The sequence below is a fragment of the Scyliorhinus canicula genome, chromosome 20, assembly GCF_902713615.1.
Source record: "Scyliorhinus canicula chromosome 20, sScyCan1.1, whole genome shotgun sequence".
NCBI lineage: Eukaryota > Metazoa > Chordata > Chondrichthyes > Carcharhiniformes > Scyliorhinidae > Scyliorhinus > Scyliorhinus canicula.
In genome coordinates this window covers 41,686,457-41,712,778 of record NC_052165.1, presented here as the reverse complement: position 1 = coordinate 41,712,778, position 26,322 = coordinate 41,686,457, and the positions used below count along the sequence as shown (strand labels likewise).

At 47.3% G+C, this 26,322-nt stretch overlaps 1 protein-coding gene across 4 annotated transcripts in view; it reads right to left on the bottom strand.

The window, feature by feature from the left end:
• Positions 1-26,322, bottom strand: part of LOC119955111 (synaptotagmin-10-like) — a 121,548-nt gene that overhangs the window by 63,694 nt on the left and 31,532 nt on the right. For 3 of the 4 annotated variants that reach the window (XM_038780998.1, XM_038780996.1, XM_038780994.1), the window contains exon 2: positions 14,308-14,674. In XM_038780998.1, coding sequence (XP_038636926.1) covers positions 14,308-14,674 — 367 coding nt within the window. The remainder of the gene's footprint in view (positions 1-14,307; positions 14,675-26,322) is intronic. The other variant, XM_038780997.1, reaches the window with a different exon arrangement.

The window sequence follows — 26,322 nt, the reverse complement described above, 5'->3', positions numbered from 1 at the left end:
TTTCCCCAGTTTTGACAACCACCACTTGGGCTCTCCTGGGGCTAGTACTCGCCTCTATGATCCCTTCCCTCAGGAGTCACTGGACCTCTGACCTGATAACGGCCTTGTCCCGAGAACTGTATCGTCTGCTCCTAGTGACGACGGGCTTACAGTCCGGGCAGAGGTTGGCGAAGAGCAGGGGTGGGGCGACTTTAAGGGTCGAGAGGCTACATACGGTGAGGGGGGCAGGGGTCCATCGAACTCCAGAGTAAGACTTTTGAGGTGACACTGGAAGTCAAGACCTAGTAGCACGGCAGTGCAGAGTTGTGGGAGGACATAGAGTTTGAACCCTTTGAACTCAACACCCTGTACTGTAAGGGTTGCAACACAGTACCCACGGACTTCCACGGAATGAGATTCGGAAGCCAGGGAGATTTTCTGGGTCACGGGTAAGATTGGGACCGCCAATACATTGCTTTCAAGGCAGATGGCCGCCTCTACACTTCCTCAGGGTCCCCTTCGGCGTCACCAATGGGTTCTCGGTCTTCCAATGGGAGGGAACAATGCCGTACCGTATCTGGGTGAATAAAACTCTCTTGTGCTCCCGGAGTTGAACAGGCAGGTCGCCTCGTGACCGTTGATCTGCACTGGCATCATAGATTTGGCAATGTGATGAGGTCGAGACTGGTTGAGGGTGATAGAACATAGAACATAGAACAGTACAGCACAGAACAGGCCCTTCGGCCCTCAATGTTGTGCCGAGCCATGATCACCCTACTCAAACCCACGTATCCACCCTATACCCGTAACCCAACAACCCCCCCTTAACCTTACTTTTTTATTAGGACACTACGGGCAATTTAGCATGGCCAATCCACCTAACCCGCACATCTTTGGACTGTGGGAGGAAACCGGAGCACCCGGAGGAAACCCACGCACACAGGGGGAGGACGTGCAGACTCCACACAGACAGTGACCCAGCCGGGAATCGAACCTGGGACCCTGGAGCTGTGAAGCATTTATGCTAACCACCATGCTACCCTGCTGCCCCCTGATGTAGGCAATTTTCGGATGGTGGGCGGGCCGGGGCAAATCAAAGATGGCGGCCCCAGCGGGTCACACGTGGCGGGTGGTGTTGAAGAAGGCGTCTCCCACAAGTTACACACAGCGCTGCTGGGCTTACAAACAGGTCGGGCCTGGCAGACTTTAGAGAAGTGGCCCTTCTTACCGCACCCATTGCAGATCACAATCCTCGCTGGGCAGTGCTGTTTGGTGCTTACCCTGGCCACAGAAGTAGCATTTTGGGCCTCCGGGATTGGCAGGTTGCTGTGCGGGACAGGCTTGCGGCGCCCTGGGGTCGGGTGATGGCTGTGCCCACGACGTCCACGATGGTGCCGTGTGGTCTGAGGTGTAGGCATACAAGCTGCGGAAGGCCACTTCTAATGAATCCGAAATTCGTACTGTTTCTTGGAGGTCGAGTGTATCCCCTTCTAGTAGTGCTGGTGGATATAATTCCATTTTATGCCTGCGACATAGGCGTCCCGGGGCTGTAACTCCGTGTGTTCGGCAGCCGATACCGCCTGACAACTGCAGTTCCGGCCAAGTACCCGCAATGCACGCAGAAATTCGGTTTGCGATTCTCTGGGACACTGTCGCCTCATTGCAAGGAGATGCCCAGCATACACCTCGTTGACTCCCTTAACGTACTGTCCTTTCAACAGCGTTATCGCATCCTCATACGAGTCAGCATCCCAGATGATAAGGAATACTTGCGGGCTCACACGGGGGTTGAGGATTCACAGCTTGTGGGTCTCGGCGACGGCGATCGCGGAGGACTCAACGCACGATTCGAAGCAGCATAGCCAGTGTTCAAATGTAGTACTAGCATCGTCTGCTTAATGGTCCAGATCCAGCCGATCAGGTTTTAGCGATGGATCCATCTGAAAATTTTAAGCTGCTTAAATTGATGTACCATCAATTGACGACAGACCAGGTGACGGGAGAAAACCTGTGGCTTCAATCAGCTTAAAGACACCTGCTGGCTGTTGGTCCCAGAATGAGGGTGATGCACCATCAATTGGACTCGAGTCGTGAAGTAGTTCCAAACAACAGGCTTTAATGCACTAGTTGTGTGCCTGGCAGTAGACGTACAGAGAAAGGTCGACTGCCAGCCGGTACAAGCTCTTGTACCCCACCTCGTAGGCGGAGCTACCAACCTCTCAGCCAATCAGCGGGTAGTCACATGACTAGCCTCAGCCAATTGGCAGAGAGGCACATGACTTGCCTGAGCCAATGGACAACGAGTCTTCTGCACCAATGGCAGCATGGTTCCAAGGTACCGTAATCTCCCTAGTCATACTACCACAGAGGGCAGGGTTGGCGGTTAGCCACCTGTATACATTAGCCCGAGGGGAGGAGCCACAGGCGGAACCAACAGGGACAAGCCTTGGCATGTCACAATACAACAGTATCCTCCCTCTGCCCAGTACAATACAATACAGTGGTTTATTTCAGGGGCCCTGCAGCGTCATGCAGCGTCTCGGGCTCTGCAGCACCGGGGGCCCTGCAGCTTCAGGCAGGTTCCAGGGCCCTGCAGCTTCAGGTAGTGTCCAGGACCCTGCAGCTTCAGGCAGTGTCCGGGGGCCTTGCAGCTTCAGGCAGTGTCCAGGGCCCTGCAGCTTCAGGCAGTGTCCGGGGGCCCTGCAGCTTCAGGCAGTGTCCAGGGCCCTGCAGCATCAGGCAGTGTCCAGGGCCCTGCAGCATCAGGCAGTGTCGGGGGCCCTGCAGCTTCAGGCAGTGTCGGGGTCCCTGCAGCTTCAGGCAGTGTCCAGGGCCCTGCAGCCTCAGGCAGTGTCCGGGGGCCCTGCAGCTTCAGGCAGTGTCCAGGGCCCTGCAGCATCAGGCAGTGTCAGGGGCCCTGCAGCTTCAGGCAGTGTCGGGGTCCCTGAAGCTTCAGGCAGTGTCCAGGGCCCTGCAGCCTCAGGCAGTGTCCGGGGGCCCTGCAGCATCAGGCAGTGTCCAGGGCCCTGCAGCATCAGGCAGTGTCGGGGGCCCTGCAGCTTCAGGCAGTGTCGGGGTCCCTGCAGCTTCAGGCAGTGTCCAGGGCCCTGCAGCCTCAGGCAGTGTCCGGGGGCCCTGCAGCTTCAGGCAGTGTCCAGGGCCCTGCAGCACCAGGCAGTGTCCGGGGGCCCTGCAGCATCAGGCAGTGTCCTGGGCCCTGCAGCTTCAGGCAGTGTCTGGGGCCCTGCAGTTTCAGGCAGTGTCTGGGGTCCCTGCAGCTTCAGGTAGTGTCCAGGACCCTGCAGCCTCAGGCACTGTCCGGGGGCCCTGCAGCTTCAGGCAGTGTCCAGGGCCCTGCAGCACCAGGCAGTGTCCAGGGGCCCTGCAGCATCAGGCAGTGTCTGGGGCCCTGCAGCATCAGGCAGTGTCTGGGGCCCTGCAGCATCAGGCAGTGTCCAGGGCCCTGCAGCATCAGGCAGTGTCCAGGGCCCTGCAGCATCAGGCAGTGTTCAGGGCCCTGCAGCTTCAGGCAGTGTCCAGGGCCCTGCAGCATCAGGCAGTGTCCGGGGGCCCTGCAGCTTCAGGCAGTGTCTGGGGTCCCTGCAGCTTCAGGCAGTGTCCAGGGCCCTGCAGTTTCAGGCAGTGTCCAGGGCCCTGCAGCATCAGGCAGTGTCTGGGGCCCTGCAGCACCGGGGTCCCTGCAGCTTCAGGCAGTGTCTGGGGTCCCTGCAGCTTCAGGCAGTGTCCAGGGCTCTGCAGCATCAGGCAGTGTCCAGGGCCCTGCAGCCTCAGGCAGTGTCCAGGGCCCTGCAGCACCGGGGTCCCTGCAGCTTCAGGCAGTGTCTGGGGTCCCTGCAGCTTCAGGCAGTGTCCAGGGCCCTGCAGCATCAGGCAGTGTCCAGGGCCCTGCAGCACCGGGGTCCCTGCAGCTTCAGGCAGTGTCTGGGGTCCCTGCAGCTTCAGGCTGTGTCCAGGGCCCTGCAGCATCAGGCAGTGTCCAGGGCCCTGCAGCATCAGGCAGTGTCCAGGACCCTGCAGCATCAGGCAGTTTCGGGGTCCCTGCAGCTTCAGGCAGTGTTGGGGTCCCTGCTGTCTCAGGCAGTGTGTGGGGCCTGTGGGGACTGGCAATGTCTGGACCTGTAGAAGCAATGTGACCGAAAGCAGCAGCCACGAGCTCTGACCTACCACAATAAGGTTTCCCAATGTTATAAGCTCTCCCTGAGGAGATATACTTTCCAAGTAGCTTAATGGTTATCTCTTACCACCTTCATTCACAGTCCATCCCTCATCCATGAGAAATATAGTCACTGTAGACCTAAAATTGTCACAATCTTCGTCCTTGGCCTAGCACTTTCATGGTCACTTTTATTCTTATCCTCTGATTGCTTGCGGATTTAAAAAAATAAATTTCCCTGATGGGATTTGAACTTGTGATTTCTGGATTCTTGCTCGAGGTCTCTGTTGAGGTTTCCGCACCCTAATGACACCAAACCCTGTATGCAACTGTTAACTCAATTCTAGAAAGTTCCCTCTGCTGGTGAACAGCAACATGAAAAACACGGAGGAAACTCAGGGCAGTTGTTTCAACAAATCACAAGGACGGTTGCCAACTCTGGTTGAGGTTTCATCATACGATTGCCAAGCTCCAGCTGACTGCCTGGTCAATCGACTTTTCTCCCAGTCTCCATCATTTTTTAAAAATGTATTTGTGTGCTTAACGAACTTTCTTTAATCGTTGTTGAGTTTCCAGACTTTTGATGGTAGTAGTGTCCAGGAGCTTCATTTTTAATTCCTGGAGGCCAGGCTACTCCTGTAGGGTTCATAACTCTACCGGTCAAGCCAACATTTATTGCCCATCTCTAACTCCTTATAACTGAGAGACTTGCTTGGTCACTTCACAGGGTAATGAAGAGTCAAAATCTCTGTGCGACTTCACATCCAGAATGGGAAAGTGCATCTTTCATTGACGGACATTAGTGAACCCGTAGTTTCATGATTGAAATGAAAAATGAAATGAAAATTGCTTATTGTCACGAGTAGACTTCAATGAAGTTACTGTGAAAAGCCCCTAGTCGCCACATTCCAGCGCCTGTCCGGGGAGGCTGGTACGGGAATCGAACCGTGCTGCTGGCCTGCTTGGTCTGCTTTAAAAGCCAGCGATTTAGCTGAGTGAGCTAAACCAATGATTGTCATTACTGGGAGTAAATTTTTATTTGTTGATTGAATTTAGATTCCCTCAGCTACCTTGGTTTGAACTCAGCTCTCAGAAGTATTAGTCCAAACCTCTGGATTACCAGCCTGTTGTAGGGTTATCATTCAGTAAATCTTAATGAAGTCTTCAGATTTTAAAGTAGGTTATGTTATGGGAGCGGCGTTTTCAGAACCCCAAAATGTATCATGGAGTTCAACCAACTTCTCCCTTTAATGTATTGTTGCTTTTGAAGCACACGGCTTGGTCTCCAGCTGTGGTATTACAATTATGGACACAGGGGTTTTTAAACACAAAACAATGTTTATTCCATGAATTCAACTTAACCTTTTTAAATAAACATTGGATGCCTTAACACCCCTTACTTCAAAGATAACCCCAAAAATAATACAACACTAAATAATCCCTCAAAATGTTCCTTCAAACCTCCAAGAGACTTAACACCTTTAAACAGAAACACATCAGGTTAAAGACATTACTATTATGAGTTTAAATCACTCAAATGATTGAGAGATAGTCTTTCCTGGCAGAGATCACAGCACATCCAGCTTACTGCAAACACAGACACACCCAAGCTCTTTTCCTCAAAACTGAAACTAAACACTGCAAAATGGCTGAGCTAAAAACCCAGCTCCACCCACACTCTGACATCAGTTCAATAATATGAGCTGCCTCATTTCTTAAAGGTACATTGCTTAAACATCCATTTCTTAAAGGTACATTGCTTAAACATCCATTTCTTAAATGACTCTTACTCTCACATGACAGTTAACTGTTATTTATTAACTGCAATCACTAACTACATAAATAGATAAATAAAGGATTGAAGCTGGGAGCTGCCTCCATGCTTGCTTCGATACACAGCTCTGTCCAACACTCGGTCATGTGCTCTCTATCGTCACTGTGTGGGCGGTACTATACTCAGCCCCATGTTAGCGCTATGGGCAGAATTCTCCCATCTGAGACTGTCTCGTGATGGGGGTTGGGTTGGGGAGTGTTTCCCGTTGAGGAGGAGCAATGGGAAAATTACACCAAATTTTCCGTTCCTGGGGCAATTAATTATGTATCCAAGGCTTTTGCTCTGTCTTCTGTGGCAGATGGGCTTGGCATCTGACATCTTGCCATCATAGAACATAGAACATACAGTGCAGAAGGAGGCCATTTGGCCCATCGAAGCTGCACCGACCCACTTAAGTACTTCCACCCTATCCCCGTAACCCAATAACCCCTCCTAACCTTTTTTTGGTCACTAAGGGCAATTTATCATGGCCAATCCACCTAACCTGCATGTCTTTGGAAACCGGAGCACCCGGAGGAAACCCAAGCAGACACTGAGAGAACGTGCAGACTCCGCACACAGTGACCCAGCAGGGAATCGAACCTGGGACCCTGGTGCTGTGAAGCCACAGTGCTATCCACTTGTGCTATCATTCTGCCTCATACCCGGGCGTCATATTTGAAAGGCACCTAACATCACTGCCCCACCATTGCAGAAAGAACATGGATCTCTTGGAACACTTTAAGGCTGGAAGATGAACTTACTCAATGATGTCAAAGCTGGAAGATCTATCTATAGATGCTCCCCCCCCCCCCGCCTCCACTCCCACCCCCAACCCACAGCAGTGGGTGTCTCCGGGTCGAGGGTTGCTGGCAGCCTCCATCTCAAACTCCACAGGCAGCCCCAGTAATTCTTCAGATGATGCGGGATGCAAATTGGCATCCTGCCAGCCTCCAGCATGATTTCCTGAATCACCATGGTGAGCAGGATCGGAAATCCTGTGGTAATTTCACACTGGGCTGAAACCAATTTTTGGGCCTCCTGCCATATCCTTACCCCACCCCCACTCACCATTGATCCCACAGGTGAGGGCATGGATGAATTACATCCTATTTGTGGCAGACCTTTATACTACACCTTCCCTCAGTATTTATACAATGGGCTGGATTCTCCATCCCGGGATGCTGAAGTGCATTTCCTGATGGGATGGAGAATCGGGCATCAGTGGAAAATTGGGATCGCCTCTGGACACCGACCCACCCACTCGCGATGCTCTGCATCCCCCCCCCCCCCTCCCTGGTGGCAGGATCGAGGTCCATTGGGTGGGGGTCCCCCTATTACGGGGTCCCGGGGTGGGTCACCCCCTACTTCAGGGAAGGAGGGGCTCTCAGGCAATCGGGGGTGGGGGATTACTTTGCAGTGTGTTGGGGGCATTCAGGGATGATTTGCAGTGCAGGGGGTGGCCAGCCATGGAACCTCGCTATTGGGCCACTCACTCAAAATGGCGGCCCGATGGCAGGATTCCCCCAAGAATCCCTAATATTCCACACCATGCATAAATGTGCATGGCGAGGAATCTGAAGTGCGTGCTGATTTGTGCTCCCAGGGTTGCAATTCACCTCCAATGGGAGAACATTGGGCTGGATTCTCTGCTTCTGAGGATTCCTGGAATTTCACAACAGAAAACCCGGCGCCACATCCGCACCGAATCCGCTACTGGTGAGGGACTAGCACCGCCGCCGTGTGCCACACCCGCCGAATGCACAGAAAATGGTCCAGGAATCGCCGGGTCCATAATGGACACGTGCAGAGCTGACAAGCTGTAGCCGTATGTACACACACACACCGATCATGCCTGAAAAGATGGCGCTGGTTGCGCTGAACCGCGTCCCTGTCCATCCCGAACCCAGAGCCCACCTCCTGGCCAACCCCCACCCACTCCCCCCAACCCGAGCAGAGGCCCCCCCAGCCGGCGGCACGAATGTCGATGAAGTATGCCGGTGCCGGACACTGTCCGTACCCCCTCTCTCTCTCCGCAGCCACCATACCAGGTTCATGACCGCTGAGAGTACACGAGAACTCAGCCAATCAGAGGCGGCCCCGATAATTAGATGCGAACGCAGTTGCAACTACGCGCGTCGCGTGTCGCAATGATGCCGATTTGGAGGGGGTGGAGCATCGCTAACCCACCGGCAAACCGCCGCCTGCAGCGCTTTCGCCATAGGGAGCTATTCTCTGCCAGATCGGCATTCCCGATTTCGGATTTCAGGAATCCTGTCCATTGTCTCTCAAGCAGAGAATCCAACCCAATGTATTTCAAGTTGTCCTAACTTACCCCACATGTTTACATTATTATTTCTACCCCACTTTCCCCCTTCACGTCTCTGGGCTCATAGGTTCAAGGGGTCTGGCCGCCTAATAACCCTTCCACATCTTATTGGCACTACTATCAGAGGACTGGTAAACTCTGTTGCTGCAGGTAAACTCTGTGATGTGGAGGATCTGGTATCTGGGTGTCTTTTTATCCTCTTTTTACATTCCTTGGTATTTGTCGGTTCAGCAGTTGTGGGGCTAGGTGGATGTTGTTTCATCCCATTTTTTGTGGGAGGGACGAATATTGTTCTTGTCTCCAGGTCATTTTTTCTCTCCTTTCATCGTGTGGGTCATTGTTTTGTTCTCTGTGATGGATGATGGCCTTTCCTGTTATAAGGATGTGTTTTTTCAGTAAGCCTGCCTTTGTGTTTGGTTGTGTGGTATGCTGTCGGCAATGGACGGCTGCTGCCTGGTTCTAGCATCGGCTGTGGCACTGTGGTGATGGCTGGGAAGCTCAGTGTTTGCTCTGTGGTCACAATGTTGACCTCATCAACAGTCGCCGGAGCCAGAGGTTGAGGTTCTTCTTGTTGTTGGTCACTCTCTTGTTTATCTTTCATTGGATGCGCCATGGTGACCATATGACTGATAGCCTGGTCTGACCAATCCAATGAGGGTTTTCTGGCAGCTGTAACGTAAATGGACAAACCTGCTCTGCAAAAAGAGGAGCCAGTTCAGAGCTGAAGTCCCAGCCAAGGATATTCTTTCATGTTGGAGCTCTCAGGAACTTTCAGTTCTATATAATTTACAATAGTAGCTGACTTGGCATCTTGAGGCGTTTCAGGGCTATGCAGGCACCTCTGCTCAAGAGAGACAAAGTCTGCTTACGGATGATATAGATCAGTTCAAAGGTTTGTGTGGTACCATACTGAATGGTTCCAAATCGGGATGCTGGATTCCTCCAGGCCTATAGAGTGGTGTGTCTGCTGTTTGAAGCCAGGGGTCCCTCAGCCACAATTTTCAATCTGATTGGATTGTATCATTGGCTCCTATGTCCAATTTAAAGTTTGTGAGATAGTCGTTAATCAAAATATCCACTTTCCAATGTGAAAATCCTGGATCTTTGACCCCCCCCCCCCCCCCAAGAAGCATGGCTGTGTGCTCTCTTAATGTGCAGTGTCAACCTTGTGAAGCATCTTTGGGTTTTTTTGTGCATTTAAACGTTTTGGCCTTGCACAATTTGCGGAAGTGTCCAATTCTATTACATCGAAAACATTGGGCTGTGATTGCAGAACTTTGATCTTATCCATGGGTGCACTTTGCTCCATAGCGTTGTCATGGTCATTCTACTGGTCAGTTTGTTGGCTTGGAGTGTCCGTCTTTCTGTGTTGTTTAACTAGCTGGAAGTGTGGTTTCCTTGGTACCCTGATTTACTTTTTCCTCTTAAAATGGACCTGTGCTGCAGACGAAGTTCAAACTGCGAAACAATCTGGATAGCTTTCTCGAAGAGTAGATCTTCTTTCGCTTGTAGCATATCTCAAAGTGTACCATCCGCCACAACTATTCTATCTCTGATCATTTCAGATTTTAGGTCCCCATATTCGCAGCCTTCAGCCATCCTGCACAGATCATTAATGAATGAGTTGACAGGTTCTCTGGACTGCTGGACAGCCTTATTAGATTTAGCCCTTTTGTGCAAGTTATTACTTCTTAGGTTAACTTAACTAAACTAAACATTGAATAATTTTAGTACGTTTTCAAGTTGAGCACAGAACTCAATGCTTCCTTATCTAGTAATAATGTCATCAACTATCGGGCCTACTGAATAAAGACGTGTGTTAACGTTTTGAGCTTCTAACTTTTTGTCCATACCTGAAGCCATCATGTATCTAAGGAATCTTTTTCTCAAAAGTTCCCAATTTTACATGATTGATCTGGATCTTGGATAAGTCCAAATTGATCTGAAAGAGTGGACTTCTGATCCATGGTAAAAAAATTAAAAGAGTACATTCTGCTTTTAGAAGTTGCTGAAACTCATGTTGCCACCGTTGTTTTGAAGGCAAAGGGTTCACCCATGGTAATTTTTACAGCTCTTACTGCAATGGCGCTCATGATCGGCCTTGAAATTTAAAAAAAATAGCAGCTTGTATCGATTTCTTATAGTTATCTGTTTCAGTGATATGCTTTCATGTCACAAAAGCATAGAATCTTGGGCTTTCCTGGTCTTTAAAGCTGATCGTTTAGCCGTGATTCAGATGCCATTTGTTCGGGTGCTGACTCAGAACTCTGTTTTTTCTGATGGAGCTGTGAAATGACAATTTCTGACCACAGAACAATTTAAAAGTTTCAGAGGACTTGCTATATCCTGGAATTTAAATGTTTCCGCTCATCTCTGCTAATTCTGCTGACTCTGTGGTCTGGGAATTGAAGCTGGACTTCCAAGAGATCCGAATGAAGTCTCCTGCTCAAGTGAAGAATTTTAAATTTCTGCCTTCAGCTTCCAAGCCTTTTTGTTAAGCTTTTTCTGGCGATTTTCCTCTGGGCATCTGCTTCTTAAGCTTTTCTTCAGGTCATAATGCTTCCTCAGATTTCTCTATAGTCTTGCAGGGCTTTAGTTTTTCTCTGAAATTTTTTGCAAGGTTTTGAATTTTTCCGTTCACTGTCACCATGTTGTAGGGAGCTGGTTATCTTCAGTCAGTCTTAATGACGCCTTTGTGGTCTTAAGTGGATTAACTATGTATTTTCTAACTACAAGCACTATTACATGAATACGGTAAACGGTTCAAGTCAAGAGCTGCCTCCATGCTTGCTTCTACACACAGCTCTGTCCAACACTAGGCTGATCCGTAGGTGGGTCATGTGTTGTCTTACATCACTGTGTGGTCTATTCAGTCCTGTACCAACTCTATATGTGCCAGGCCCTTTCACTATATAGCCAGCAACATTATCACTATGCTACTGTCCCTTCTTGCCTACATTACATCCTTCCCTCATCTTCCTGTGGTCTATCTCCGACTCTTCCCTCCTTTCCTCAACTCTTTTATTTCTATTTGGGAATAGGCTATTAACCAATATCTTTCATTTCATTTTCATTTTTCAATATCTACTTTCAGCCCATGGATTCCCATAGCTCCATCAATTACACTGCGTCACATCCTGTTTCCTGTAAGAATTCCATTCCATTCTCCCAGTGACACTTCCTTACTAGTTTTCTGTTCATATACTGATAGGATTGTTCAACATAGAAGGATGCCATTCAGCCCATCGAGCCTGTGCAGGCCCCCTGCAGAAGCAGTTCCCTCAGTGCTATATCCCCGCCTTCACCCCATAGCCTGCACAACTTTCTGATCAGAAGATTATCTGACCCCTTTTGAAAGCCTTGTTTGAACCTGACTCCACCATTCTCAGGTTGTGTATTCCTGATTAGTCATTAGGCAAAAAAGCTTTTCCCCAGGTCGCCCTTGCTTCTATAGAATTCATACAATGCAGAAGGAGGCCATTGGGCCCATCGGGTCTGCACCAGCCCTCTGAAAGAGCACTCCACCCAAGCACACTTCCACGCCCTATGCCAATAACCCCTTAACCTAACCTGCACATTTTTGGACTGTGGGAGGAAACTGCCGCACCCAGAGGAAACCCACGAAGACAAGGGGAAAATGTGAAAACTTCACACAGACAGTAAACCATGGCTGAAATTGAACCCGGGTCTTGGCACTGTGAGGCAACAGTGCTAACCACTGTGCCACCGTGCTGCCTCTTTTTGCCAATCACCTTAAATCTGCACCCGTTAGTTCTGGATCCTTCCACAGATGATAACAGTTTCTCCCTGTCGACACTGTTCAGACCCAGCATGATGTTTGAATGCCTCTGTCAAATCTCCTCTAAATGTACTCCTCAAGAACAAGAGGCCCAACCGCTCCACCAATTCTTCATTCCTGGAACCATTCCCGTGAATCTTTTCTGCACACTGAGCCTTCACATCCTTCCTAACGTGCAATGACCAGAACTAAACACAATACTCCAATCGTGACTGAACCAGTGTTATATGCAGATTCCTTGCTGTTCTACACTATGTCCCTATTGATAAAGCTCAGGATCCTGTATACTTTATTAACTGTACTCTCAATCTGCCTTGATTCATGCATATATAAACCCAGATGTAGCACACATTACAGATAATGTCCCAGACGCCACCATCACTATCCTAGGGTATGTCCTGATGAAAGGCAGGGCACACCCCAACAGGTGTAGTGATGCACGACATACCTCAGCAGAGGCGATGACACAGTGGTATACAGTTCGAATGGGGGCACTCTGGAAGTTCTCAACATCGACTCTGGACCCATAATGTCTCATGGCATTAGGTCAAACATGAGCAAGGAAACCTCCTGCTGATTACCATATATTCCCCCCCCCCCCCCCCCCCCCCCCACCCCCCTCAGGCCTCCAACCTGCTGTGTGGCACTACACCATGTTAGATAGGATTGATTTCCAACAGGTCTAGAAATTCCAAACTGGATATTCATGAGCAGCAGCAGAATTGTACTTGACTACAATCTCTAACCTCATAGCCAAGCATATTCCCCACTTCACCATTACCATCAAGGCAGGGGATCAACCCCGGTTCAATACAGAACACCTGCCAAGAGCAACACCGAGCATACCTAAAAATGAGGTGTCCACATGGGGGTACTGCAACTTCGGACTACTTATGTGTCAAACAGTGAAAACAGCAATAGCTAAGCAATTGCACTACCAACAGATCAGATCTAAGCTCCACAGTCCTGTCATATCCAGCCATGAATGATGATGGACAATTAAATAACTCATATCCTGATCCTCAATGATGGGGGAGCGGAACACATCAGTTCAAAAGATATCACTGAATCCCCCACTATCATCAGCCTAAGGTCACAATTGACCAGAAACTGAACTGGACTAGCCATATAAAATCTGTGGCTACAAGAGCAGGTGAGAAGCCCGGCATCTTGTGGCGAGTATCTCACATCCTGACTCTCCAAAACCCATCCACCATCTACAAGGCACAAGTCACACCATCAGCAAACATTCACTCCCTCCACCATCAACACGCAGTAGCAGACATGTGTACCATCTACAAGATGCACGGCAGCAACTCACCAAGGCTCCTTCGACAGTACCTTCCAAACCCACAACCTCTACTCTACCATCTAGAAGGACAAGGGCAGTAAACCCTACCACCTGGAGGTTCCCCTTCAAGCCACTCACCATTCTGACTGGGAAATATAATATTGTTTCTTCATTGTTGTTGTTGGGTCAAAACCCTGGAACTATGGGTGGCCTAGTGGTATTGTCGCTGCTCTAGTAATCCAGAGAACAAGGGTGCTGTCTTGTGAACACGGGTTCAAATTCCACCTTGGCAGGTGGTGGAATTTGAATTCAAGGAAAATACCTTTTGTTAAAAACCCATTTGACTCCTGAAAGCTCTTTGAAAGGAAATTTGCCATCCTGACGTGGTGTGGTTTACATGTGACTCCAGACAGATGGGGTTGACTCCTAATTGCCCTCTGATACCTTAACAACCTTTGCAAGCCACTCAGTTCAAGGGCAATTGAGGATGGGCAATAAATGCTGACCTTGCCAGCTGCATCCACATCCCATGAGTTAATTTTTAAAACCTCCCTCTCTAACAATACTGTGGGTGTACTTACATCACATAGGCTGCAGTGCCTCAAGGAGGCAGCGTACCGCCACCTCCTCAAGGGCATTTAGGGATGGGCAATAAAAGTGCTAAACAGCAACACCCACGTCCCATGAAAGGAAAAAGCAAAACCCAATTATGTCCTTCCCGGCAAGGTTTGTGGATGCAGTTCCCGCCCATCGCCAATGGTATTGAATGTCCACTCACCGGCTACATCTCATCACTGCTGGGATTAACCTGCTGAGTATTTCCAATATTTTCTATTTATTTCTCTGATCACTGATCCAGTAACATAACCATAACTGTAACCCCTCCTCCTGACTCCAAAATCACAGTTAGGCTGGCACTAACCTGGAAGAGGACGTAGGTTCCGTGGTCTGCCGTTGGACACGCGTGTGTTTGAGGAGATGCTCCTTGAGGGCAGCTTGGACCTCCGCAGGTATATCGGGCGAGGTCTGGCTGATCTTCATGGCGGTCGTCAGTAGTGCGACCGAGTTCTTTCCATTCTCTTTAATCTCCTTAATTTCCTTTTTCTCGGGGGTTTCCACCGTCTCTGGGGCATCGTTCGATGTTTGCTGAGGGACGTTATTTGCATTAGAGGTCAGATCTTTGTTCCTCCAGTATGGCCAGCAGAGCTTCCAAAATACAAACAGAGACACTACCAACAGGGCAAGCCCACAGAAACAGACGACTACAGCAAGCAGACTGACTGAAATATCTACAAGCGAGCAAAGAGTAGGAGGAAAGCAAACAGCATGACAGACAAACAGGGAGGAGAGAAAACAGGAAAAGGTGTGAGAAAGGAGCTGGTCTCAAGAGTTCACATCCAAATATTATTACATTACACACCCCACACTAGGCAACATGGGAAGAGCAAGTTTGATATAGCAAGGACTGTTTGCTCGGCATCATTGGGAATATAAACCAAGGAAGTGGCAGCAATATTTGGCAAAAAGTGCCTATGGTCCTGGATACCAGTACCCAAGTGTCCCCAGATACTCAGCCTCATTATTGCACAGCAGCGAAGAATGAACTCACCAGGGGTTAGGCAGGAAAGGTCACAGTTCCACAAGTGCCCCCTTGTGGCCCTCCTCTAAGTGGTTCCTGAATTGGGGCCTGGGGATCAGAGTCAAGTCAGGGCAGAAATCAGGGCAGCGGTCATTTTGGGTTAGATAGGGTAAAAGATCAAGGATCTGGCTGGGGATCCTGGAGTCAAGTCATGTGGTTGGCAGAGGAAATGGGTTGGGTGCGGGCATGGGGGAAGAGGGAGGAAGTCTGAAGAGTGTAGCTGAGGATCGTAGATTGAGGCGGCTGGGAATGTGGAGAGGGAAAGATTTCCAAATGGTGGGGGTGGGAGGATCAGAATGGCACCGGTGTGGGGGTGTGGAGGGCAGGGGTCGCAGCAGGCTCCCTCAGTAGCTCTCTGGGACACAATGGAACCACCGCAGCAGGAGCTGGGTCCCCGATACAACTGGACAGCATTGGCAGAACCATGTCTTCAAAGATTTTAAAAAAGAGAAAGGAAATCTTACATTTATATAGAATGTTTTATGACCTTTGGACATCCCGAATCACCTTACAGCGAAAGGAATACTTTTTCTTTTGAAGTGTAGTCACTGATATGTGAGAAACAAGCAAAGGCGAGTTTATGCACAGCAAGATCTCACAAGATTATGACCTGATTTTTAATCGCTCCACCATTGTCATCAGCTGCATGAGTCCTAATTCCTAGAATTCCTACATTAAACCTCTTCGCTCCCCCTGCCCTTTCACGGTGCCACCTATCGTGACATGTCCTTTCTTGGCTCAGTGTCAAATGTTATTTGATAATGCGCCTGCAAATAATTTGGGATTAAGCTGCTGTTGGCATTGTTTTTTAGTGCTGTTGGTTGAGGGACAGATATTGGCCAGGACACTAAAGAAAATTCTGCTGTGCTGCTTTGAAATAATGAGATCTGCCGGAGGGGGAAGACAGGACCTTGGTTTAATGCTTTAAAAGATACTACACGCCCAACAAGCAGATTTTGAAAGGAACCAAAGCTCACAAGAAATTTCTTTCCGCTGGTAATTGATTGCATGGTTTTGAGCTTGTTATAACCCGCACAAGTCCTATGGGGCCAGGTATGGAATCAACATAGCAGACCCGGCTGGGATCCGATATATATTGTAAATATAATTGCTTTGTAATAAACCAAGTTTTCGTTTTACTAACTAGGTCCAGACACGTTTGTGGTCTACTAAAGAGCGAAGTGCTATTTCCCGATTGTTTCTGGCACATTCTGTTCACTGCACTGTGAGAATTGAATATCTGTTGATTTAGTTCCAAGTCAGGGTGGGTTGTGGTTTGCTGCCCTTGTCCTGCTAGATAGCAGAAATTTAAGGTTTGGAAGCCACTGTCAAAGGAGCCTTAGTGATTTGCGGTATTGCATCTTGTAGATGGTACACATAGCTGCCAATGTGCATCGGTGGTGGAGGGGGCTAATGTTGAAGGTGGCGGATAGAGTGCCAATCATGTGGGGCTGCTTAGTTCTGGATGGTGTCGAGTTTCCTCAATGTTGTTGGAGCTGCACTCATCCAGGCAAGTGGAGAGTATTTCATCACCCAGTATACCAAGTTGTATAAAACTGGTTTATAATCCCTCAAATTTAGAAGCTTGTGGGCTGATCTAATCAAGATGTGCAATATAATTAAAGATCATTTTATGGGGTAGATATAGAGAAACAATTTCTTCTGGTGAGGCAGCAAATTAGAGCTGTGGAGCGGGATTCTCCCATTAGCTGAGTGTCTATGCTGGTGTTTTACTCCGGCATCGGCGCTCGTTCCAGGACCTCATTCTCCGGCCCACAGGGGGCTAGCAGGGCACTGGGGCGGCCCACGTCGGTACAGGGATTGAACCCACACCATTTGCGTTGTTCTACACTTGCATTTTTATTGTGCCTTTAACATCCTCAGGATATTCCAATTCAATATACAGCCAATTAAGAACTTTTTGAATTGATGCCACTGTTATAATGTAGGAAATGTGGTCAGCACTTTCTGCACATCAAATCCCACAATCAATAATGAGATAATTGACCAGAAAATCTGGTGATAAAATTCATCTTTGGAGCTAACACTGAAACAGGAATTAGCCAATTGGCATGCAGCCCTTTTACACTCGGTCCATTTTGTTTTTCATTGAAGTCGGTTGTTTTTTGAATAGTGCCACGTGATCCTCTACTTCCGCCTATGGGGGAAGATGGGGCCACGATTTACTGTCATATCCAAAAGACAGCCAGCGGAATACTCCGCCGGCAGGATCCTCCGGTCAGCCGGCAGCGCACCCACGCCCACGGGTTCTTCGACGGCGCGGAGTGACCATAATGGGAAATCCTATTGGCCAGCTGCGGGAACGGAGAATCTCACTGCCAGCAGGGGGCGTACCAGGCTGGCAGACCGGAGAATCCTGCCCAGCACCACTGACAGTGCAGTACTCCCTCTATATTGGACTGTCAGCCTAGACTTTGTGCCTCAATCATTTTTGGTCATCTGACTGCAAATCAATGACCTTCTGACTCATGAGGCAAGAGCGTAGCCCACTAAGCCACTGTTAACAACTGAAAGAATATTTTAAGGTTCACGTGGGACTAGGTGAAAGAGATGAAGCGTGAATGTCCCTAAGATTTCTCACTGAGCCATGGATTGCTCCAGCAAAGATCTGACATGTTCACAATGGGCCAAGTGACCTCCGTCTGTGTCAAGAACCTTTTGGTTCTATGGAACTCGCCACTTTCAGGCTACAGCTGAAATATTTGAAGGTACTTTTGTATCTGTTACACTGTGATGTTTGCATGTGTTAGATATAACAATGCTAAACTGTTATTGCAGATGTTCTGTGGTGTTGCCTACACCAAGTTAGATGATACTCCATTTTACAATTTGGGGAGTATTGTACCATGTAGTAAAGGGGACATACTGGCGCAGTGGTAATGTAAATGGACTAATAGCCCAGAGACCCAGATGAATGCTCATGGTTTAAATCCCATAATGACAGCTGATGGAATTTAAATTTAATTAATAAATCAGGAATGCCGTAATCTGCATGTTATTTGGCACTCTACCAACTAGAATGTCTGATGTTCCCAAATACGAATCATCATTTGACCAACCAGAAGCAATCACAAAGTTATCTGGAACCCGTGCCTGCATACTATATATTTTTATAGTTCTGTTTGAATGTACTGATGAAAATTAGAAGTAAAACAAATACAGTTCTTTACGTCCTGGGTACTTGTATATTAGTTGATGTTCATGTTATTCTGCTGTAAATGGGGCTCTCTGTTAGCCAGCATTTTCGATTAACTGACATTTCCCGAGCCCTGTGCATTCCTTATAAGAAGGATTTTAACATATGAACAGCACTCAAGACTCAAAAATCATTGAATTTTGTAAAATTTGAATGACAAAATGTCCTTTCAGGAATCCGTTACCCTTCCGTGGTCTGGCCTTTACGTGACTCCAGATCCACAGGAATGTGGTTAACTCTTAACTACCTCTCTGAAATGACCTAGCAAGCCACACAGTTCAAGGGCAATTCGGGATGGGATCATGGGAAACAAATGCTGGCCTAGCCAATGACGCCCACATCCCATTAAAGAATAAAGAAAATAAACGTACACTGGTAACATAAGAAAGCTCTAGTTAAAAGAAGGCAACCTCCCAAGTCCCTACCAGTTTGCTTTGATTCTGCCTTGAGGGTTTTTGAAACCCTGCTCTTCCATCTCTCATTCAAAATCATCATTCTCCACCACCCTCCCAGGTTTGATAAAAATGAAATGAAATGAAATGAAAATCGCTTATTGTCACGAGTAGGCTTCAATGAAGGTACTGTGAAAAGCCCCTAGTCACCACATTCCGGCACCTGTTCGGGGAGGCTGCTGGCCTGCCTTGGTCTGCTTTAAAAGCCAGTGATTTAGCCCAGTGTGCTAAACAGCCCACGTTCTCACCAAGACTTCTTCACTGCTTTCCTCCCTCAGCCTCTGCACACAAAGATTTCTCATCCTTGATGATTTCAATCCCCATCTCAACTCATTATTCTCCCTCACGTCTGAGTTCATGGCGCTCTCATCCTCACTGAAGCTCTTAGTACGTGTAAACTCCTCAACCCATATTTGTGGCCACCCCCTTGACCTTGCCATCTCACTTGGTCTTGCTTGTCCCATCATATCAATCACAGGTATGGCCATACCTACTTCCTTGTATCACTCACCCACCCACATCCTTCTTTCCAGTCCCAACCCTACCTCCTTCTGTATCTGTCAGCGGAAACAAAAATCTCCCAATTCACTAACAAGTGCACTTTCAAAATCCCAACTATCTAACTTTGACCCTTTATTTGCCATGATATTTCTGCAGCTCCTGATTTATTCAATTGCACTCTCGCCTGCACCTTTGATAGTCTAAGTCCCCAATAAAATCATTACGTTCTCTCATGTTGGCTATTCCCTCTGGTACAGCCCTCATGCCCCCTCCCTTAATATACAAACATACCAGTTAGGAGCAGAATTAGGCCAATCGGCCATTCAATAAGATCATCGCTGCTCTGACTGTACTCTCCCACCTCTCCCCATAACCTTTCACCCTCCCTGTTTAGCAAGAATCTCTCCCCCTCTGCCTTGAAACAGTCAAAGACTGTGTTTGCACAGCCTTTTGAGGAATGGAGATTCAAAGACACACAATGTTCTTAGAAAAATAAATCCTCCTCATCTCTGTCTTAAATGGGTGATCTATTTTTAATAATTGACTCCTAGTTCCAGATTCTCCCACAAGAGGAAATCCTCTACACATCCAGCCTGTCAATACCCCTCAGGATCTTATATGTTTCAATCAAGTCGTCTCTTACTCTTCTAAACTCCAGCGCATACAAATCTATAATCTGACCAATCTTTCCTCAAAAGACAACCCACCCGTTCCAAGTATTAGTCTGGTAAACCTTCTCTGAATAAGGAGACCATACTGTACACAGTACTCCAGATGTGGTCTCATGTGTAACTAGAGCATAACCTCCCTACTTTTGTATTCAATTTGCCTCCCAATAAACAATACCATTCTATTAGCTTTCCTAATTATTTGCGGCACCTGTATACTAGCCTTTGCGATACATGCTCGAGGACAGCTGGATCAATCTGCATCCTAGAGCTTTGCAATCTGTCACCACTTAGATAATATGCTTCTTTTTCATTCTTCCTGCCAAAATGGACAATTTCACACATGCTCCCATTATATTTCATTTGTCAGATCTTTGTCCATTCACTTAATTTATCAGTCTCCCCTTTGTAGCCTCCTGATGTTCTCTTCACAACTTACTTTCCTACCTATCTTTGGGCTCACAGCAAATTTAGCAACCAGTTCTTTCAATCAAGTCATTTATATAAATTGTAAAGAGTTGAGGCCCAGCATTGATCCTTACAGTACACCATTTGTTACATCTTGTCAACCTAAATGGGACCCATTTATGGCTGCTCTCTGTTTCCTGTTAGCTAGCCAATCTTCTATCCGTGCTAATATTTTACCCCCTACACCATGAACTTATATTTTCCATGATAATCTTTTAATATGGCACTTTACCAAATGCCTTCTGGAAATCTAAGTATAGTGCATCCACTGCTTCCCCCTTATCCTCAGCACATGTGACTCCTTCAAAGAACTCCAATTAATTGGTTAAACATGGTTTTCCTTTCACAAAATCATGTTAACTCTGTCTTATACCGTTGAATTTATCTAAGTGCGCTACAATAACATCTTTTGTAACAGATTCCAGCATTTTCTCTCTGACAGATGTTAAGCTAACTGGCCTACAATTTCCTGCTTTTTGTCTCCCTCCCTTTTTGTATAAAGGAGTTACATTTGTTATTTTCCAATCGAATGGAATCTTCCCTGAATCCAGGGAGCTTTGAAAAATTAAAGCCAATCCATCAACTATCTCACTAGTCACTTCTAATAAGAACCTAGGATGAAATCCATCAGGACCTGGGAATTTGTTAGCCAACAGCTCTAACAGTTTGCTCAGTGTCACTTCCTGGGTGATTGTAATTTTCCTGAGTTCCTCCCTTCCCTACCCCTTTCTGGGGTAGTTCTTGTATCCTCTATAGTGAAGACCGATACAAAATACCTGCTCAATTCATCTGCCATCTCCTTATTTTCCATTATTAACTCCCCAGTCTCCTTTCTATAGGACCGACACTCACCTTATTAACTCTTTTCTTATTTAAGTATCCATAGAAACTCTTTACCTTTCTGGCTAGCTTTCTCTCATCCTCTAATTTTGCCCTCCCTTGTAATCTTTTTGTCATTCTTTGCTCTTCTTTACATTCTGTCCAATCTTCTGACCTGGCGCCTGCCTTTATGCAATTATCTGCTTTTTCTTAGTTTCATAATTTGATACTATCTTTAAATTTTTAGTTAACCATAGGTCCTCACCTTGGAATTTTTCTTTCTCTTTGGAGTGTGTCTGTTCAGTGTATTTTGAAATATCCTTTTAACTGTCTCCCACTACATCTCTTTGAACTTAATAGAATTTACAGTGCAGAAGGAGGCCATTCGGCCCATCGAGTCTGCACCGGCTCTTGGAAAGAGCACCCTACCCAAGGTCCACATCCACCCTATCCCCATAACCCAGTAACTCCACACGACACAAAGGGCAATTTTGGACACTAAGGGCAATTTAGTATGGCCAATCCACCTAACCCGCACATCTTTGGACTATGGGAGGAAACCGGAGCACCCGGAGGAAACCCACGCACACACGGGGAGAATGTGCAGACTCCGCACAGACAGTGATTCAAGCCGGGAATCGAACCTGGAACCCTGGAGCTGTGAAGCAACTGTGCTATACACAATGCTACCGTGCTGCCAATAAAGACCTATCCCTTAATCTCATTTGCCAGTTCAATTTCGCATACATAAGGTCTTGTTACTGTGGTTTTCCACATCCATGATAATGTTATTTACTTGCTCATCCTTCCACTCTCTGCAGTTAAAGCCCCAGAGTAAACAATTTTTCCTCAGCCCTTTAACTTTGGAATCACCCTTTTAGTCTCCCCACAACAATTCCACATTCTTTCTAAAGCACTGAGACCAAAACTTAAATTTTATCCTTTCTCGGGATGTGGGCATCGCTGGCTAGACCAACATTAATTGCCCAACCCTAACTGTCCTTGAGCAGGTGGCGGTGAGTTTCCTTCGCCATCCACTGCAGTCCATGTGTGTAGGTCCACCCATAGATGCTGCTAGGAGGGAGTTTTAGGATTTTGACCCACTGACAGTGAAGGAACGACAATATCATTCCAAGTAACGATCATGTGTGACTTGGAGGGAAACCTCCAGGTGGTGGTATTCAAAAGTGTTTGCTGGCCTCGTGCGTCTCGGTGGTCGAGGTCACAGCTTTGAAGGATGTCGTTGAAGGAGCTTTGGTGAGTTTCCACAGTAGATCTTAGAAGTGGTACACAATGCTGCCACTGTGCATTGGTGACAGAGGGAGTGAACGTTTGTCGAGTGGGTGCCGGTCAAGCAGGTTGCTTTGTCCTGGATGATGCTGAGCTTTTTGGGTGTTGTTGGAGATTCCCTCATCCAGGCAAGTGGGCAGTACTCTATCACACTCCAGGCAAGTGAACAGTACTCCATCACACTCCTAACTTGTGCCCTGTAGCTATTCGACATGCCTTGAGGAGTCAAGCAGTGACTACAATACTCCAAAAGGAACCTATGTTGGGCTCGTAAAATCCCCAAGCTGATAAAGGTGAACAACAAGTCGACACTGGGAGAACTGGGTGACTGGGAAAGCCACAAACACACTTAACATCCGCTCCTCTTCCATAAAACCGCCTCCCTCGTGCTTTTTTGACTGATTGCCAAGATTGATCCAAAGGTTTGAATGATCGACTCACTTAAAGCCCCAAATCTCTGCAACCTTAAACATCTCACTGCCTGATATTTCCTCCACATTCTATCGCTCTTTTACCCAATCTGATTGCTTTATCCTTTATCTGTACTGAACTATGTCTGCCACCTCACTGCCCATTGACCAAGATCAATTAGATTATCACAAATTATCTTTTTGAAAAACAATTCGTGGGATGTGACCAAGATCAGCATTGATTGCCCATCCTTAGTTGTCCTTGAGAATTTTGCAATACAATGGCTTCCTTGCGAAACCAATCAAGATTCTGAATCTGTTCAAATGCTTTGATGTGGACACTGTTCAAATGCTTTGATGTGGACACTGTCGTGATTGTGGTTTGGGTCAATCACATTGGTGTGGGATTGTTTTGATGAGTTTTTCTGTTTCAGAAACACCTGATAGAAACATTTAGCGGATCAGGCAACATCTGGGGCGAGAGAGGCAGGTCAGGTGTATGTTTCATGTTGATGACTGTCCATTACTATTTTGCATTAGGTTTTATTTATTCTTCGCTGATACACTACCTACTTAGCACAATTTTCAAAAGGGAATTGGATCATTATCTGAAGAGAAAATGTTTGCAGGGTTAGGGAGAATTGACTGAGGTGTGTGATTAGCTGAGTAGCTCTTGCAGAAAGCTAGCATGTACACGATGGGCTGAATGGCATCCTTCTGTCCTGTAACCATTTTGTGACTCTAGCTTTAAAATTGTCACGATACCAGGAAGATTTTATGAGCTAGTGTGAGGCTCTGTCCTGGGCTAAGCCTTGTGGGCCAGATGATGTTGATGAAGAAGAAGAAGAGACAGACAGAAGGTACGAGAGAGAGCGCAGTTGTGTACTTGAGAGTACTGCAGTTAGAGATAGCATAGTTTAAAATAGAAACCTTCTATTTAGGAATGTGAATGAATCATATTAAGTAGTGTAAATAAATATATAATTTTGTTCGTTAACAAAGCTTGTTGATCTTTGTTCAACACTATGCATCCAAGCCATCCAGGAGGAGGAGTTTGAGTTGCCAGGCGGGAACGGGCTCCGGTACCTGCAAGTGCGGGATTTTGTTCAGAGGCATGTCGTTAACTGTCCACACCTCCCACTAAGGGGGCTACAGGCAAGGTGACATAAAAAACATGAGTTGGGGAGGGGAAGGTCTCGGAAGTATATAAGGAGCTGATGGAGTGGGAAAGAGTTCCAATAGGGGAGTTGAAGAGGAAGTGGGAGGAAGAGTTGGGAGGGGAGTTGGAGGTTGGGTTATGGGAGAAGGCCCTGTGGAGAGGGAACGTGTCCTCATCGTGTGCCAAGCTCAGCCTAATCCAATTCAAGGTGGTCCACAGGGCTCATGTGACTGTGGCCCGGATGAGCAGGTTGTTTGAGGTGGAGGATAGGTGTGGGTGGTGTGGGGGAAGTCCTGCGAATCATGTGCACATGTTGTGGGCATGTCCGAGGTTGAGGGGCTTTTGGCAGGGATTTGCGGACGTGATGTCTGAGGTCCTGCAAAGGAGGATGACTCCGAGTCCAGAGGTGGCGATATTCGGAATGTCGGAAGATCCAGGAGCCCAGGGGGGGAGAGAGGCTGACATTTTGGCCTTTGCTTCCCTGGTGGCCCAGAGACAGATTCTGCTGAGATGGAGGGACTCAGAGCCCCCAAAGTCAGGGGTATGGGTAAGCGACATGGCGGGGTTTCTCAGGTTGGAGAAAATTAAATTCGCCTTAAGGGTTTCGTTACAGGGATTTTCTCGGAGGTGGCAGCCGTTCACTGACTTCTTTGAGGAAAATTAGTCTGTCAGCAAGGGTGGGCAAACGGGGATAGGGGGGAGAAAAACGGGGGAGGCATGGAAGTGAAGAATAAGGGTAGGAAAACTAATGAGGAGAGGACCGTGAGACGGAGTGATTATATGGACCATATTGGTTGGGGTCTGTGTTTGGGGGGGATGGCAATGTAATTTAGGGTTTTTTTTCTTTGTTGGATCTTTCCGTTTAAAAGTGTTAAAATAATAAATGCCTCAATAAAATATTTTCTAAAAAAAAATCCAAGCTGTCCAGGTAAAGCAAAACAGAGAACACAAGGTCTTCATGATGGATATTGGGACAGAGGAGCAGTAACCCAGATTTCCATTCAGCCTTGTTTTCCCATCATTAATCTCTTTCAGTGGCCAAGGGAAATCAGTATCAAAACTTTTCGATTCCTACAATTAATCTTTGATTTGACCTGGCTGTTCACTGTTAAGTTTCATGCACTGGGTAATCTTTCTGCCTGTACTTTGATGTCATTGATGAGCTATCCTCCTTCATTATGGCACGTTCCTTCCGTCACACTTGGATAACACCCCTTAATTATTAGTTTATTTTCTCCCTTAAACACATTGCCCACCAATGTCAGCCCAGAGAGCAATGGATGGGTGGGGAAGGGTAGGATACATAGTTCCCCTGTATTCCATCTGAATAATTATTCTTCCTTTCCATTCAGTTCACTGTTTATAATAATATTAATAATCTTTATTGTCACAAGTAGGCTTACATTAACACTGCAATGAAGTTACTGTGAAAGACACCTAGTCACCACACTCCGGCGCCTGTTCGAGTACACAGAGGGAGAATCGAGAATATCCAAATTACTTAACAGCATCTCTTTTGGGAATTGTGGGAGGAAACCGGAGCACCCAGAGAAAATCCATGCAGACACAGGGAGAACGTGCAGACTCGGCACAGACAGCGATCCAAGCTGGGAATCGAACTTGGGACCCTGACGCTGTGAAGTAACAGTGCTAACCACTGTGCTACCATTGCCGCCCATATATTTTTGACACCATTAAGCTCAGTTGTTCACTGTATCCAGTATGTGGAAAGTAATATAGAGCTAATTTACTGATCCCAACAACCCCAGGAACCCAAAAAGAGGGTGCCTTAGAGATCAGTACTATAGTCTTCTAGCCCCTATGATAATTTGCACCCCCACCAGTGTGGCTCCTGGTTGGAGTGTGGATTAGTTGCCTTTCGGTCAGAAATTCATGTGTTCAAAACCCACCAGCTACTTGAGAACATAAACTGGGTTGAATCTCCCAGTGGAGCACTGAGAGAGTGCTGCACTATCTGAGGTGCTATCTTCTGAATGAGACAGTAAACTGAGGTCCCATCCACTCACTGTAAAGGTCCGATGGCATGATATTTAAATGAGAGCATGGGAGGTTCTCCCAGGTGGCCTGTGCCAATACTTATCCCTCAACCAACACACCACTAAGTCAGATTATCTGGTCATTACCACATTGCTGCTTGTGTGGGCTTGCTGTGCATTTCCTACATTACAACAGTGATCATTCCTCAGAAGTACTTCATTGGCTGCAATGCGCTTCAGGATGCTCTGATGTTACAAAAGGCGCAATGAGAATGAAAATCTTTCTATACAGTATTTAGTAATAAATCTACAATAAA